Source organism: Pan troglodytes, chromosome 16 (assembly GCF_028858775.2).
Source record: "Pan troglodytes isolate AG18354 chromosome 16, NHGRI_mPanTro3-v2.0_pri, whole genome shotgun sequence".
Taxonomy (NCBI): domain Eukaryota; kingdom Metazoa; phylum Chordata; class Mammalia; order Primates; family Hominidae; genus Pan; species Pan troglodytes.
In genome coordinates this window covers 32,355,384-32,371,765 of record NC_072414.2, presented here as the reverse complement: position 1 = coordinate 32,371,765, position 16,382 = coordinate 32,355,384, and the positions used below count along the sequence as shown (strand labels likewise).

General features: G+C 46.7%; 1 protein-coding gene across 9 annotated transcripts in view; it reads right to left on the bottom strand.

Annotated features, from left to right (window-relative positions):
- IVD (isovaleryl-CoA dehydrogenase) overlaps positions 1-11,443 on the bottom strand; it is a 36,554-nt gene extending 25,111 nt beyond the window's left edge. For 4 of the 9 annotated variants that reach the window (XM_009428814.5, XM_024349123.3, XM_054667373.2 and 1 more), the window contains exons 1-4: positions 4,834-5,143; positions 3,085-3,174; positions 2,820-2,871; positions 7-176 (exon numbers count right to left, since the gene is read on the bottom strand). In XM_009428814.5, the coding sequence (XP_009427089.1) occupies positions 7-176; positions 2,820-2,871; positions 3,085-3,174; positions 4,834-4,986 (465 nt within the window). In that variant the 5' untranslated portion in view covers positions 4,987-5,143. Of the gene's footprint in view, positions 1-6; positions 177-2,819; positions 2,872-3,084; positions 3,175-4,458; positions 5,180-8,509; positions 8,604-10,922; positions 11,137-11,291 lie in introns of those variants that run through there. The other 5 variants (XM_009428815.5, XM_024349122.3, XM_063794741.1 and 2 more) reach the window with 4 other exon arrangements.
- Between the last annotated feature and the right edge of the window lie 4,939 nt (positions 11,444-16,382).

Below are 16,382 nucleotides of genomic sequence, written 5' to 3'. Positions count from 1 at the left end.
CCTCACCTTCGGGAGATACTTCTCTTTCTGGGCCTCATTCCCATTGCGTACAAGCTGGTTGATGCAGAGGTTGGAGTGGGCACCGTAACTGAGCCCCACTGCTCCAGAAGCTCGGGATATCTCCTCCATCACCAGCACATGCTCCAGGTAGCCCAGGCCGGAGCCGCCATACTGAACTGTGAGTGGTGTGGTACAAGGGAGTGGAAAACGCAGCCCAGATTAAATCGGGACATTCATTAAGAATCTTACATTTGACGGCAGAAGGGAAGCACCTTGTAGCACCTACTCCAAATTCTCTCTAGCAACAAGAATAAGCTGATGCCACAGACCTGCTTACAAGCTCAGTGGACTGGTTTTGCCTGCTGGTGCTCCTCAGCTGAGGGGTGATTCAGAAGGCAATCATTGCAACTTCTGCTTTATCCCAGACAGACTTCTTGATGAAGATACGTGAACAACCTGAGCACCCACTACTCAGAAAGTTACAGAAATGCAGAGGCAGATGAATAAATGAAGAAAGAGGGCCTGGAGAAAAACAAAGGCATTGGGGTGGAGGTGGTGTCCAAAGCACCAAGAACAGATACAAAGCCAGAGGATCTGATGTGTCTGCAAAAGGCCTGAGGAAGGTGAGATTTTATAGCATAGGGCTGAACCCAAAGAAGCAGGACTGGAGGCCAGGCATGGGGCTCACGCCTGTAATCCCAGCACTTTAGGAGGCCGAGGTGGGCAGATCACGAGGTCAGGAGATCAAGACCATCCTGGCTAACACGGTGAAACCCCGTCTCTACTAAAAATACAAAAAATTAGCCGGGCATGGTGGCGGGCACCTGTAGTCCCAGCTACTTGGGAGGCTGAAGCAGGAGAATGGTGTGAACCTGGCAGGTGGAGCTTGCAGAGAGCCGAGATCGCGCCACTGCACTCCAGCCTGGGCGACAGAGTGAGACTCTGTCTCAAAAAAAAAAAAAAAAAAAAAAGAAAGAAGCAGGACTGGTGACAGGACAGGAGAGCCACAGCCTCAGGGAAAATCTTGAGGTGAGCTGTGCAGCAGAGGGCAGATGAGATGCTGGCAGAGAATTTCAGAACTCCTCATAAAATATACGGTTTTTCCTTGGCAGCAGATCCAAACTCCAAGTGGCTGAGACACCTGATACCACCCCCAGCCCTGCTGATTGGGTCAAGCCTAGCAAGGTCCTATACACATGTTCACTCTGACCAATAAGTCAGGCTCGTTCTAGGCTCTAAGGAAACCTTGACCTGCCCCTACAACTGCAGGAAGGAAAGCCTGAAGGCAGGTGACATTAGAAACAGCCACCATGACATCATGCAGAAACCAGAACTTGTAACCAGCTTTCTTTTTCAGGTTCCCTTGAAAGAGTTTTCATCTGATTTCTTTTCCTTTTTTTTTCAAGAGGCAGGCTCTCACTCTCTTATCCAGGCTGGGGTGCAATGGTGTAATCATGGCTCACTGCAGCCTTGAACTCCTGGGCTCAAGCGATCCTCCTGCCTTGGCCTCCCGAGTCACTCGGATTATAGGAGCCCACTACCACACCTGGCCATTTTCATCTGATTTCTAACTGCCTCTTTCTTCCGTAAAATACAATCTGATTCAGAAGCATATTGTCTGCAGGGAGTGGGGTACGTAAACCCCCAAAACACAATAGGAGAGTCTTGCTTAGGAGTACCCAGCAGCCTTTCCCCCAATGCTTTTACATTAAGATGGTTTCAATTAATCTTCAAGTGGTTTCATTTTATGAAAGGTGATATAACTTTCTAGGATGTAAGGAGAAGTATATTGGGTTCCACTCACACTCTCATGCCCAGAGTGAATACAGGCCCAAGCAGGTTGGGCTTTTTTTTTTTTTTGAAACAGAGTTTCGCTCCGTTGCCCAGGCTGGAGTGCAGTGGCACAATCTCAGCTCACTGCAACCTCCGCCTCCCAGGTTCAAGCAATTCTCCTGCCTCAGCCTCCCGAGTAGCTGGGATTACAGGGATGTACCACCATGACCAGCTAATTTTGTATTTTTAGTAGAGACAGAGTTTCTCCATGTTGGTCAGGCTGGTCTCGAACTCACGACCGCAGGTGATCCACCTGCCTCGGCCTCCCAAAGTGCTGGGATTACAGGTGTGAGCAACCGCGCCTGGCCTAGGCTCATCTCTTTACCGGGCACTGCAAGCCAGTCTGGGCCTCTTTCAGACGTTAATAATATCCAAACCAGAGCCTGCTAGCTCCCTGCCTTCTCCCCCCGGACAGCCTATTAAACACATCATCTGGCCACCTCACCTGGAAGCCCAGATAGACATCTCTCTCCCCTGCCCAGCCCCTATCCTACTCCCCCCGCTATCTGCTCCCAAATGAGCTCCAAGGTTTAAGCAGAAGAGGACACAGGCAGTCCCTACAGGGACACACCTGCCCAGAGTGTTCCTGCCGAGAGGCCACTGGTAGGACAAAGCTTATAGGGATTAGGGGAGGCAGTAAGACTGAGGTACTATGAAGACAACCACTTGATCCAGAGTTTTCTAAACTTCCCAAATCACCTGGGTGAGCCTATTAAGTATGCAGAGTTCAAGAGTTGGATTGATCCTGATCCAAGTGAGCCACAATGACCTAATTAATCCCTCTGCCTTCTCTACATCACTGTCTAATAAAATAGAAGAGTGTCCTGTTCTCTGGGCTGACAATCAATGGGTGCTTTCACAGGTCCAAAAGATGCAGTTCTGGGTTTCTTTAAGCACAATCTTTCCCTTCCCTTCCTGCTTCTTTTGGGAACTGTCTTAAAGGGCACATAAGAAAAGTTCTTTTTAGGGAAAGACACTATACTCACCAGGGGCTGTGATGCCCAATACGCCCAGGTTCCCCAGCTGCTTCCAAAATTCCTGCCAACAGAATGGAGTGGAGTGGAATAAGTGTTGAGGGGAAGGCAGCCAGTCACATGTGGCTGGAACAATGAGACCCAAACACTTCAGAGAGAGGGGCTGCATTCTTAGAGAGGCTTCATTTACCAGAAAACTGTGTGAGCTCTTCCAGGCAGCAGTGCAGCTCAGCCCCACTCCCTGACTGCCCCCCACTGCCCGGGCCTCCCAACTCACTCGCAGGTTCTTGAACTCATTGCTGTGATCAATCTCCTGGGCCTTGGGGGCCAGGTGCTCCTGAAGGAACTTAGCCATGGTCTGACGAAGCTAATAGGAGAGAGGTAAACAGATGCCACTGCAGACAGCATCTCCACTACCCAGACACATTCAAGAGAAAAGGCCACAAGTAACTTCCCCAAACAGCATCAGACTGAAACTGAGAGGCCTCAGTAGTTTATGCCTCCTCGGAGATGATCTTCACCCCTCTTTCTTAAGGTCTTCAGCCTAGACAGCTTGATGGTAATTTTTAAAACGTCACACTCTACATAAAAATCATTCCATTGGTTTCCACTGTACTTAGAATAAAACACAAGCTTCTCACCCAGGCCTACTAGGCCCTGCAGGAGCTGACCCCAGCTGACTCTCCTAGCTTCCCCAGCACCTTCCCACCTCCCACCCTCTGTGCTCCAGCTGCATTCCAGGCAGCCGCCAGATCTCAATAGCTGTCAGGCTCTTTCAAGCCCCCGAACCTTTGGCTAAAAGGGTCTGATTACCCAAAGAGATTAGAAACTCCTCTTGGCAGCTGGGCATAGTGGCTCATGCCTGTAATCCCAGCACTTTGGGAGGCCGAGGCCGGAGGATCACCTGAGGTTGGGAGTTTGAGACCAGCCTGACCAACATGGAGAAACTCCGTCTCTACTAAAAATACAAAATTAGCCGGGCGTGGTGGTGCATGCCTGTAATCCCAGTTACCTGGGAGGCTGAGGCAGGAGAATCACTTGAACCCGGGAGGCGGACGTTGTGGTGAGTGGAGATCGCGCCATTACACTCCAGCCTGGGCAACAAGAGTGAAACTCCGTCTCAAAAAAAAAAAAAAAGAAAAAAGAAAAGAAACTCCTCTTGCCAGGAAAGCTTGAGAATAGGGATTGAACCCTTTCCGCCTGAGGTGGTTCACGGAAGCTCTGAGCGCTCGCGGGCTATAAACATAAACTACGGAGTTGCTGGGAGGCTCATACCTCCGCCAACTCCATCCAGCCTCCAAGTGAAACCTCAGGAAGGACTCCGGTTCTGTTCCATTTGTAAATACTACTTCGTCTTCTTTTCTATTTTTTATGAGATGGGGGTCTCGCTATGTTGCTTAGGCTGATCTCAAACCCCTGAGCTCAAACAATCCTCCCACCTCGGCCTCCCAAAGTGCTAGGATTACAGGTGTGAGCCACGGCGCCTGGCCTCCAACTACTTCTTTCAAGTACTTGTTCAACTTTTGTGTTTTGACCCAATGGGCTGAAGAGCGACAGGAGAGCTCACTGTGGCTTTTTAAAACCCCCAAACTGTTTATACAAAAAAGACTCCCTGGTGATTACGATGACCACCCAGGTGTGAGAAGCATACCTCAGCCTGTTCAGGTGTAAGTGAACTACATACAGATTGAGGGCCCTTGTGCCACAAGCGGTAGGTAGCCTGGCCAATCCTCCACCAAAACACCATCAGTCTCTCAGGAGCTCTCCCAGCCTCGACTCCTCCTACTTCCAGCAGTACTGTCCCACGGTCTCAAATCTTCACTCCACAGACGTGAGGCCGAGGTCAGAGGACTGGACCCGAGGTCGGAGGCCCCGCGTCCCGCCCCCGCGCTGGCGCTCCCAACGGCCCACGGGCAAAAGCCAAGGCTGGGTGGGCGCTGGGCCGATGGGGGCCAGGCAGGAAGGAGGCCTTGGGGACCAGGCAGGAAGGAGGCCTTGGGGCCAGGAAGGGGGTCAGTCTCCTCACCTGCCTCTGCTCCTCGCTTAGCCCATTGATTGCATCGTCCACGGGCAAAAGCGAGTAGGCCCGCTGGGAAACGAAGCCGGCAAGCGGCGGCCGCAGCCTCCAGCTCGCCACACGCCACCCCAGCAGCCGAGTCGCAGTCGCCATCTCTACCATGCACGAAGAGCCAGCGCTGAAACTGAGCCAGCTGTTAGCTCCACCAATCCAGGCTTCGCCGCCCACCAAACCGGCTAGGGGGTGGGTCTGCAGCAGCCAATCACCCTAGGCGGCCCGCCGAAGGCGTTGCTGCCCTTGGACCGCACCCGAGCCAATCAACCGTGATCACCTGCCAGCTTCCAGCCAGTGCAACGGCCGCAGGCCGAGTGGCCCTGCCCCGAGCGCTGCAAATGCTGGCGTGCTCCCTAGGATGAGTGTTTTTAGCCGGGTAGAAGAGCAAGTGTTTTTTTCTTTTTATCTCCCTGCGTTGAAATAGCAGCCCCTAACTGCGGAAATCTCTCTGTGGGAAAGCAGAGTGTGGAAACAGCAATCAGAAAACTGCCCACGTACCCAGTAAATTGGTCAAGCATCTCTGGAATAATTAAGATCGGAAAAGTAGTGCTTGCTCTAACGTGCACACTGATTATAACTGAGTACGTCTTGCTTTATTATATAACAAGGTTTGTAGATTTAGATTCATGTTTTATGGGAAAGGGGTTATTAAGGAGTAGCTGCCTTCTAGATTGGAGATGCGCCTCGATTTACAGTGGGGTTACTTCTCGATAAACCCATCATAAATGGAAAATATTGTAAGTCAAAAATGCACTTTAAAAATACACTTAGGCCGGGCATGATGGCTCACACCTGTAATCCCAGCACTTTGGGAGGCCAAGGCGGGTGAGTCACCTGAGGCGGAGAGTTTTAGAGCAGCCTGGCCAACATGGAGAAATCCTGTCTCTACTACAAATACAAAAATTAGCTGGGCGTGGTGGTGCATGCCTGTAATCCCAGCTACTCAGGAGGTTGAGGCAGGAGAATCGCTTGAACCCGGGAGGTGGAGGTTGCGGTGAGCTGAGATCATGCCATTGCACTCCAGCCTGGGCAACAAGAGTGACACTCCGTCTCAAAACAAAAAACAAAAAAACACCTAACCTACCAAACATCATAGCTTAGACTAGTGGACCTTAAACGTACTTGGTACACTTATAATAGCTTATAACGGCACAATCATGTAACACAAAGCATATTTTATAAGACAGTGTTAGATATCATTTATTGAATATTGTACAGTTTCTATTCAATGTCTATCACTTTCACACCACATAAAGTTGAAAAATCTTAAGTTGAACTATTGTAAGTTGGGGACCATTTGTATTTAATATGTGTTAAATATTAAATAGTACATATTTACGTATTATACTATATATTAAATAAGATGTATTAAATAGGCTGGGCATGGTTGCTCATGCCTGTAATCCTAGGACTTTGGGAGCTTAGGTGGGAAGGTCGCTCGAGGCCAGGAGTCCAAGACCATCCTGTGCAACATAGGGAGACCTTGTCTCCACAAAAAATTTGAGAAAACAAACAACAACAAAAGATGTATTAAATAGTAAATAGTATGTATTTAATACACAAGAATAATAGCAGTCAGGACTTAGAAACACGGGTTCGGGACACAGGGAAAGGAAGAGTGGTGAGGGGAAAGAGGGGAGCTGATGGAATTAAGTCTCTATCCCCTCTCCACTTGCTCTATTTTCCTCCTCCATGTTGTGTCAATGTTATTTTTAAATTTTAATTAATTAATTAGAGATGGGGCCGGGGTGGGGGTGGGCAGTCTCACTATGTTGCCCAAGCTGATCTTGAACTCCTGGGCTCATGTGATCCTCCTGTCTTGGCCTCCCAAAGTGCTAGGATTACAGGCATGAGCCATGGAACCCAGCCAAGTCAATGCTCTTGAACAACTCATCTCAGGTTGGTACCCTGAGTCCAGGAGTCTATACAATCCCACTACATAGCTGTGGGACTTTCGGCAAGTTTCTTAGATCTTTTCAGTCACTGTTTCATCATCTTTAAAACGAAAATGATACCAACCAACTTTAAGGCTATTATGAGGAATAAAGGAGATTGCATACTTAATGATTCAGCACAGTACTTGGCACATTGCTCTCATTTTTAGATCACTCACACCACATCCAACTTCCCTGCACCCATTCCTCAGCTTCTAACTCACCCCCTCACCATAATTTGAAGTACTACTGAGAAGTTAACACCCGATCATAGCACTGCTTTTTTGTTGTTGTTGTTGTCTGAGACGGAGTCTCACTCTGTCACCCAGGCTGGAGTGCAGTGGCGCCATCTCGGCTCACTGCCAGCTCCACCTCCCGGGTTCACACCATTCTCCTGCATCAGTCTCCCAAGTAGCTGGGACTACAGGTGCCTGCCACCACGCCTGGCTAATTTTTTGTACTTTTAGTAGAGACGGGGTTTCACCGTGTTAGCCAGGATGATCTTGATCTCCTGACTTCGTGATCCGCCCACTTTGGCCTCCCAAAGTGCTGGGATTACAGGCGTGAGCCACCGCGCCCGGCCGCTTTTTTTTTTTTTTAAATCAGGTTGAAATTAAATTTTTTTTTTTTTTGAGACAGGATCTCTGTCACCTAGGCTGGAGTACAGTGGCACAATCATGGCTTACTGCCATGACTGGACTCAAGCAATCCTCTGGCCTCAGCCTGCCAAGTAGATGGGACTACAGGCACATGCCACCGGCCTAATATATATATCTATACACATATACATACACATATATATATGTATGTATATTGTAGAGATGAGGGTCTCACTATGTTACCCAGGCTGGTCTCAAATTCCTGGCCTCAAGCAATCCTCCTGCCTTGGCCTCCCAAACTGCTTGGATTACAGGCATGAGCCACTGTACCAGCCCACCTTTATTAGTTTCTTAAATATTCCAGTGTTTTATGTAAATACAAGCAATTATGAATATATATTCTTCTTACACTTAACAATGTATCTTGGAGATCTTGGCATATCACTATGTTAAGAGCGTCCTCTTTTTTCTTTTTTTAAAGACTATTCCATTGTATAGATACAACTTAGTTTTTCTTCTTATGAATGAGGTGGAGGATTTTTTCATACCGAAAGCCCTTATTTTTCTGTGGACTGTCAGATCATGTCCTTTGCCTATTTATGTGTTGCACTGTTGGCACTTTTCTTAACTCAAACCTACAATAAATGTGTAGGTTCACTGGAAAAGAATCAGGTCTGAGAGGAAAGACTTTGAGCTTGTTTTGGGTACAATTATGTTTGAAGCGCTTTTGAGTCATCTTAAGAGGTAATGTGGGCCAGGCATGGTGGCTCACGCCTGTAATTCCAGCATTCTGGGAGGCTGAGGCAGTAGGATCACTTGAGGTGAGGAGTTCGAGACCAGCCTGAGCAACACAATAAGACCAGTCTCTACAAAAAATTTTAAAAATTAGCCAGTGGTGGTGGGTTGTGCTTGTAGTCTCAGCTTCTTGAGAGACTGAGACAGGAGGATGGTTTGAACCCAGGAGTTTGAGGTCACAGTGTGTAATGATCAGGCCACTGTACTCCAGTCTAGGCAACGGAACAAAACCCTGTCTCTAAAAAAATTAAAAACAAAAAATAAAAAGATTAACAAAATTAAGCTGGGTGCTGTGGTACATACCTGTAATCCCAGCTACTCAGGTGGCCGATGCAGGAGGATTGCTTGAGCCCAGGGGTTGGAGTCTAGTCTGGGCAACATAGCAAGACCCTATCTCCTAAAATAAAAAGAAGATTTTAAAAATTGATAAACCGCTAGCAAGACTTATCAAGAAAAAAAGAGAAATTGCAAATGTCTGATATCAAGAATTAAAAAGGGGACAGCTCTCAAATCCTACAGATATGAAAAAGTTAAGGATATTTTGAGCAATTTATGCTAATACATTTGATAATGTAGATGAAATAGACAAATCAAACTGACACAAACTGACATAACAGAAAATCTGAATAGTCCTATATCTACTAAATAAATTGAAATCCACAATGAAAAACTTTCCATGAAGAAAACTCCAAGCGTAAATGACTTCACTAATGAATTCTTCCAAATACTTAAGTAAGAAATATGGGTATAGGCCAGGCGCGGTGGCTCACGCCTGTAATCCCAGCACTTTGGGAGGCCGAGGCGGGCGGATTACGAGGTCAGGAGTTCAAGACCAGCCTGGCCAACACAGTGAAACCCCATCTCTACTAAAAATACAAAAAATTAGCCGGGCATGGTGGCGGGAGACTATAATCCCAGCTACACGGGAGGCTGAGGCAGTAGAATCGCTTGAACCGGGGAGGCAGAGGTTGCAGTGAGCGGAGATCACGCCACATCACTCCAGCCTGGGCGACAGAGCAAGACTCCGTCTCAAACCAAAAAAAAAAAAAAGAAAAAGAAAAAAAAATATGGGTATAAACCTAAGAGAGAATAAATAAGAAATAATACCCAGTGGCTCAGCCTGTAATCCCATCACTTTGGGAGGCCGAGGCGGGCGGATCACAAGGTCAGGAGATCAAGACCATCCTGTGAATGGTGAAACCCCGTCTCTACTAAAAATACAAAAAAAAAAAAAAAAAAAAAAAAAGTAGCCGGGCGTGGTGGCGGGCGCCTGTGGTCCCAGCTACTGGGAGGCTGAGGCGGGAGAATGCCGTGAACCCGGGAGGCGGAGCTTGCAGTGAGCCGAGATTGCGCCACTGCACTCCAGCCTGGGCGACAGAGCGAGACTCCGTCTCGGAAAAAAAAAAAAAAAAAAAGAAATAATACCAAACTTATTATTTCAACTCATTTTATGAGGCCAATATAATCCTGATACCAAAAATCTTACAAGAAACATTACAAAAGAAGGCCGGGCACGGTGGCTCATGCCTGTAATCCCAGCACTTTGGGAGGCCAAGCTGGGCGGATCATGAGGTCAGGAGATCGAGACCATCCTGGCTAACACGATGAAACCCCGTCTCTACTAAAAATACAAAAAATTAGTTGGGCGTGGTGGCAGGCACCTGTAGTCCCAGCTACTTGGGAAGCTGAGGCAGGAGAATGGCGTGAACCCGGGAGGCGGAGCTTGCAGTGAGCCGAGATTGCACCACTGCACTCCAGCCTGGGCGACAGAGCAAGACTCCGATTTCATATGATACAAAAGATTAGAGGTAGATAATAAACCTTAATAGGAAAGGTGAACAATAAAGCTTTGAGCAACAAAGTAAGGTAAAAATCGAACAAATCAAAGTATAAAGTAAAAACATAAAATACTGCATGTTCTCTCCTATAAGTGGGAGTTGAGTACATACAGACACAAAGAAGGCAACAACAGACACTGGGGCCTACTTGAGGGTGGAGGGTGGGTGGAGGGTGAGGATCAGAAAACTACCTATCGGGTTCCATGCTCGTCACCTGGGTGACAGGCAGTTTACCTATGTAACGAACCTGCACATGTACCCCTGAACATAAAAGTTGAACAAACCAAGTAAAAACATGTTCATACAGGCCAGGTGTGGTATATAATTACATCCATAATTCCAGCACTTTGGAAGGCCAAGGTGGGCAGATCACCTAAGGTCAGGAGTTTGAGACCAGCCTGGTCAACTTGATGAGACCTCATTTTTGCAAACATGCAAAAATTAGCCAGGCAAGGTAGTGTGCACCTGCAGTCCCAGCTACTCAGGAGACTGAGGCAGGAGAATCGTTTGAAACTGGGAGGCGAAGTGGCAGTGAACCAAGATCGCAACACTGTACTCCAGCCTGGGCCACAGAGCAAGACTGTCTTTAAAAAAAAAAAAAAAAAAAAAAGAACAGAAAAAAACAAACATGTTTATATTGTTATAAATAAATGGGAGGGAGAAGGCAGAAATCCTCCTTACAGAAGAATTCCAAACAATATAGACAGGTAGATAGTTCTTACTCCCCTTGAGAGTGGGCTGGAATTAGTGATGACTTCTAAAGAGAGTATGGAAGGAGTATAATAGTAACTTTACAGTGGAGAAACCTGGCTAACACTGCCTTAACCAAGTGATCAAAGTTAATATCACTAGCAACAAGTCAAGTTGATATTATATACCTGTAATATTGTGTGCAGAGTTGGTTCCTTCTGGTGGGTTCTTGGTGTCGCTGACTTTAAAAATGAAGCTGTGGACCTTCGTGGTATTACAGCTCTTAAAGGTGGCATGGAACCAAAGAGTGAGCAGCAGCAAGATTTATTCTGAAGAGCAAAGGAACAGCTTCCACAACCTGGATGGGGAGCCGAGCTGCTAGACACCGCTGGCTGGGGTTGGAGGGTGGTGGCGGGGTTGGGGGGCAGCTTTTATTCCCTTATTTGTCCCCGCCCAGATCCTGCTGATTGGTCCATTTTACAGAGCACTGATTGGTCCATTTTACAGTGTGCTGATTGGCCCATTTTACAAGGTGCTGATTGGCGCATTTTACAAACCTCTAGCTAGCTACAGAGCACTGATTGGTGCGTTTTAAAATCCTCTTGTAAGACAGAAAAGTTCTCCAAGTCCCCATCCGACCCAGAAGTCCAGCTGGCTTCACCTCTCAATATGATGCGTTGAGTACACTTTACATATGTGGTATTCTTCCCTAAAACACATAACCACAGTCTAATCATCAAAAAAAAAAAAAAAAAAAAAAAAAAGAAAGAAAAATCAGACAAATCCAAATTGAGGGATATTCTACAAAATATCTGACCGCTACTCCTTGAAACTGTCAAGGTCATGAAAAACAGAAACAGATTGAGAAACTGTCATTGACCAGGGGAGACTAAGGAGACATAATAACTAATGACAAAATACAATATGGCATCCTGGACAAGATCCTAAAACAGAAAAACTACATTAGTAGACAGACCAATGAAATCCAAATAAAGCCCAGGGTTTAGTTAATAATGATCTACTGATGCTGGTTTCTTAGTTTTGACAAATGTGCCATGGTATTGTGAGATGTTAACATTAGGGGAAGCTGGGGAAGGGGTATATGGGAATTCTCTGGACTATCTTTGCAACTTTTCCATAAATCTAAAATTATCCCCAAATATATAAATTATTACTATCTTTTGAGACAGGGTGTCACTCTGTAGCCTAGGCTGGAGTGCAGTTGAGATAGATCAGGTAGGATGGTCACAGCCTCACTTAAAGGGGAAGAAGATACTTGCCAAACAGACAGATGGAGAGAACAGCTCAACGCTGCACAACCCGCATCAGGAACTCGTGGTCAGAACATCCTGTTGCAAGGAGGAAAAAGAGTAAAAGGGGAAAAAACCTCGAGCTTGCACAGGGACAGAAACCCTTGGTCAGTGTCTTTAGGTTGACCTATACTCATTTAACAGTAAAAACACACCCCGGGATGGAGAATTACAATGGTAATGAGACATGCAATGTATATACTGGCATGTATAGCAATAGTGTGTGCTCATCCAGAAGACCTTCCACAACATGCTTAACAGCAACACTCATTCCCACCCTTTAATGAATAATTATATAAGCTTCTCATAAAGGTAATTTCCCCAGTGTAGGATGGGGCTGTCTCATTCTCAAGTAGCCCTCTCTGGCCCAGCTATCAAGAGTGTACTTTCACTTTGCAATAAACTACTTTGCCTACTTTTACTTTGGATTTGCTCTCAAATTCTTTTGCGCACCAAAGTCAAGAACCTGAACCGGCCCACCAACAACACAGTGGAGCTTTCACAGCTCACTGCAGCCTCGTTCTCCCTGGTTCAAGCAATCCCCTCACCTAAGCCTCCAGAGTAGCTGGGACTACAGGTGTGCACCATCGCGTCTGGCTATTCAAAAAAATTTTTGGTAGAGAAGAGGTCTTGCTATGTTGCCCAGGCTGGTCTTGAACTCCTGAACTCAAGTACTCCTCCCGCCCCAGTCTTCCAAAGTGCTGGGATTACAGGCATGAGCCACTGTGTCTGGCCAAAATATATATTTCAAAAAAGACTGACTAAACCTCCAGCTCTCATACATTGTTGTGGTGGTATAAACAGGTACATTTATTTTGGAAAACTGAGTTGCCTACCCTCCGACTCAGCAGTTCTATTCTTGGGTATCTATCCAAGAGAAACCAGTGCAATTTTATTAATGGCCTAAACATAGAAACAAATGTCCACTAGCCAGAGAATACTGATACATTCAACGATACAAATTATAGAGACATGTTGAGCTAAAGAAACCAAACACAAGAGTACATACTCGGCTGGGTGCGGTGGCTCAAACCTGTAATCCCGGCACTCTGGGAGGCCAGGAGTTCAAGATCAGCTTGGGCAACATAGTGAGAGCCCCCAGCTCTACCAAAAATTTAAAAATTAGCGAGGTGTGGTAGCATTCATCTGTAGTACTAGCTATTCAGTTGGCTGAGCCCAGAAATTCGAGGTTACAGTGAGCTATTATTGTGCCTCTGAACTCCGGCCTGGGCAACAGAGCAAGATGCTGTCTTTTTTTCTTTTTTTTTTTTTTTTTTTTGAGTCAGGAGTATCACCATGTTGCCCAGGCTGGTCAAGAACTTCTGGCCTAAAGCTATACTCTGGCCTTGGCCCATCTCTTAAAAAAAAAAAAAGGGGGAGCTGGGCTTGGTGGCTCAAGCCTGTAATCCCAGCACCTTGGGAGGCCGAGGCAGGCGGATCGTATGAGCTGAGGTGTTGGAGAACAGCCTGGGCAACATGGCAAGACCTCATCTCTACAAAAAATACAAAAAATTAGCTGGGTGTGGTTGTGTGTGCCTGTAGTCCCAGTTACTTGGGGGGCTGAGGCAGGAGGATCACTTGAGCCCAGGAGGTCCAGGCTGCAGTGAGCCAAGATGGCACCACTGCACTCCAGCCTAGATGACAGAAACCCTCTCTCTCAAAAAAAGTATATACTATGAGTCCATTTATATGAAATTCTTGAAAGGACAATACTAACGGGTGTGATTTTGTAGAGTAGTGCTCACTTCCACAGCAGCAACAGTAACTTATGAACCTGTACACTTAAGGTTAGTGCACTTTAAGCCTCAAATTAAAAAAAAAAAAAAAACTGGTTAAAGTTTGCCATTTCAACTATTTTATTTATTTATTTATTTATTTATTTATTTATTTATTTATTTAGAGATGGAGTCTTGCTCTTGTCGCCCAGGCTGGAGTGCAGTGGCACGATCTTGGCTCACTGCAACCTCCGCCTCCCGGGTTCAAGCGATTCTCCTGCCTCAGCCACCCAAGTAGCTGCGACTATAGGCACATGCCACCAAGACCGGCTAATTTTTGTATTTTTAGTAGAGACAGGGTTTCACCATGTTGGCCAGGCCGCTCAAACTCCTGACCTCAGGTGATCCACCCACCTTGGCCTCCCAAAGTGCTGGGATTACAGGTGTGAGCCACCGCACCCGGCCTCAACCATTTTAAAATGTACAATTCAGTGGCATTAGGTATATGCACAATGTTATGCAACCACCACCACTTTCCATTTCCAGAATGTTATCATCCCAAAGAGAAACTCCCCTCCCCTCCTGCTCAGTCCGTGGTAATCTATATTCTACTTTGGATGGATTTGCCTACTGTAGCTACATCACATTACTGTTTCTGTGTACTTTGAAGCCAGATTGGCAGAGAAAGAAAAATGGTAAGGAAATAGCTTCTTGAGATATTTGGCTGTGAACATAGTGTATGTGGTAGCTGGAGGGGATAAAGGTGGGGTTTTGGCTTTATGTTTTAAGATGGTTGTAATTTGAACTTAAGAGTCAAAGTTGAGAGTTCCCAGGTCAGAAGGAAGTTGAATAACTGAGGCCTGCAAAGGCATGGTAAGATCAGCGACTGTGTTTTGGGGTGGGGAGAAGGGGGCACTGGAATAGAAGTTTGGGGTGAATTTATGAAGGGAATCTTTTGCCAGGATAAGTTTGAAACTTTAATAATATCACCACCAGGATTTGAGTACCTTTGCCAGGCACTGGGTTAGGTACTGGACATAATTCTCTTTTATAACCACCCAGCAAGACAGGTATTATTGGTATGAACTTATTCATACTTTTTTCTTTTTTGAGACAGAGTCTTGTTCTGTCACCCAGGCTGGAGTGCAATGGTGCCATCTCGGCTCACCGCAACCTCCGCCTTCTGGGTTCAAGAGATCCTCCTGCCTCAGCCTCCCGAGTAGCTGGGACTACAAGTGCATGCCACCACACCCAGCTAATTTTTGTATTTTTAGTAGAGACAGGGTTTCACCATGATGGTCAGGCTGATCTCTAACTCCTGACATCGTGATCCACCCACTTCAGCCTCCCGAAGTGTCAGGATTACAGGCATGAGCCACTGCACCCAGCCTGTTCATACCAGTTTTATTGGTATGAACTTAGTTTGAGAGAATTTGCCAAAGACCAGTTTTTAGTGGATAGGCTCAAAATATTTGAAACATAACCAACTTTGTGAATGTCTGTATGAGAAGGCAAACAATTTTGGCCCTTTAAGCTCAGGTTGGAGTGTTACTGGCTTCACTGAGTGTCTCTGGGCAGCCTTAAAGATGCTGAAGGGTGGGGGTGGGAGGGTTTGGTGAAGAAATTAGGAGGTGCAGAAAGAAAAGGAGATGGCCAAAGTCAGCCTAGTTTGGTTAAGAAAAAAATTTGGCCATGCCTTTGGTAAACCAGGGGAAGGCCCGTCATGGACTTCAGGCCATGTACTAAAGGATCTATTGGACCAGGCCTAGGATTGGCTGTGCAAAGCAAACAGCAGGCAGATAATCATGCTTAAGAGTGCAGGGAGGGCTGGGCGTGGTGGCTCATGCCTGTAATCCCAGCATTTTGGGAGGCTGAGGCGGGTGGCTTACTTGAGGTCAGGGGTTAGAGACCAGCCTGGCCAACTGGGCAAAACCCCACCCGACTCTACTAAAAATACAAAAATTGCAGGGTGTGGTGGCTCATGCCTGGCCTCAGCACTTTGGGAGGCCGAGGCGGGCGGATCACTTAAGGTCAGGAGTTGGCCAACATGGTGAAACCACGCCTCTACTAAAAATACAAAAATTAGCTGGGTGTGGTGGCGAGGGGTGGGGTGCCTGTAATCCCAGCTACTCAGGAGAATTGCTTGAACCCAGGCAGTGGAGGTTGTGGTGAGCAGAGATCGCACCACTGTGCTGGGCGATAGAGTAAGCAAGACTCTGTCTCAAAAAAAAAAAAAAAAAAAAAAGGCCGGGTGCAGTGGCTCATACCTGTAACCCCAGCACTTTGGGAGGTCGAGGCGGGCAGATCATGAGATCAGTAGATCGAGACCATCCTGGCTAACATGGTGAAACCCTGTCTCTACTAAAAATACTAAAAATTAGCAAGGCGTGGTGACACGCCCCTGTAGTCCCAGCTACTTGGGAGGCTGAGGCAGGAGAACTGCTTAAACCTGGGAGGCGGAGGTTGCAGTGAGCTGAGATCACGCCACTGCACTCCAGCCTAGGCAACAGAGTGAGACTGTGTCTCAGAAAAAAAAAAAAAGAGTGCAGGGAAAACACGGGCAACAAGTGGCCACAGACCTGGTGAAACCACTGCTACAAATGGGCAACACCCTCAGGAGACT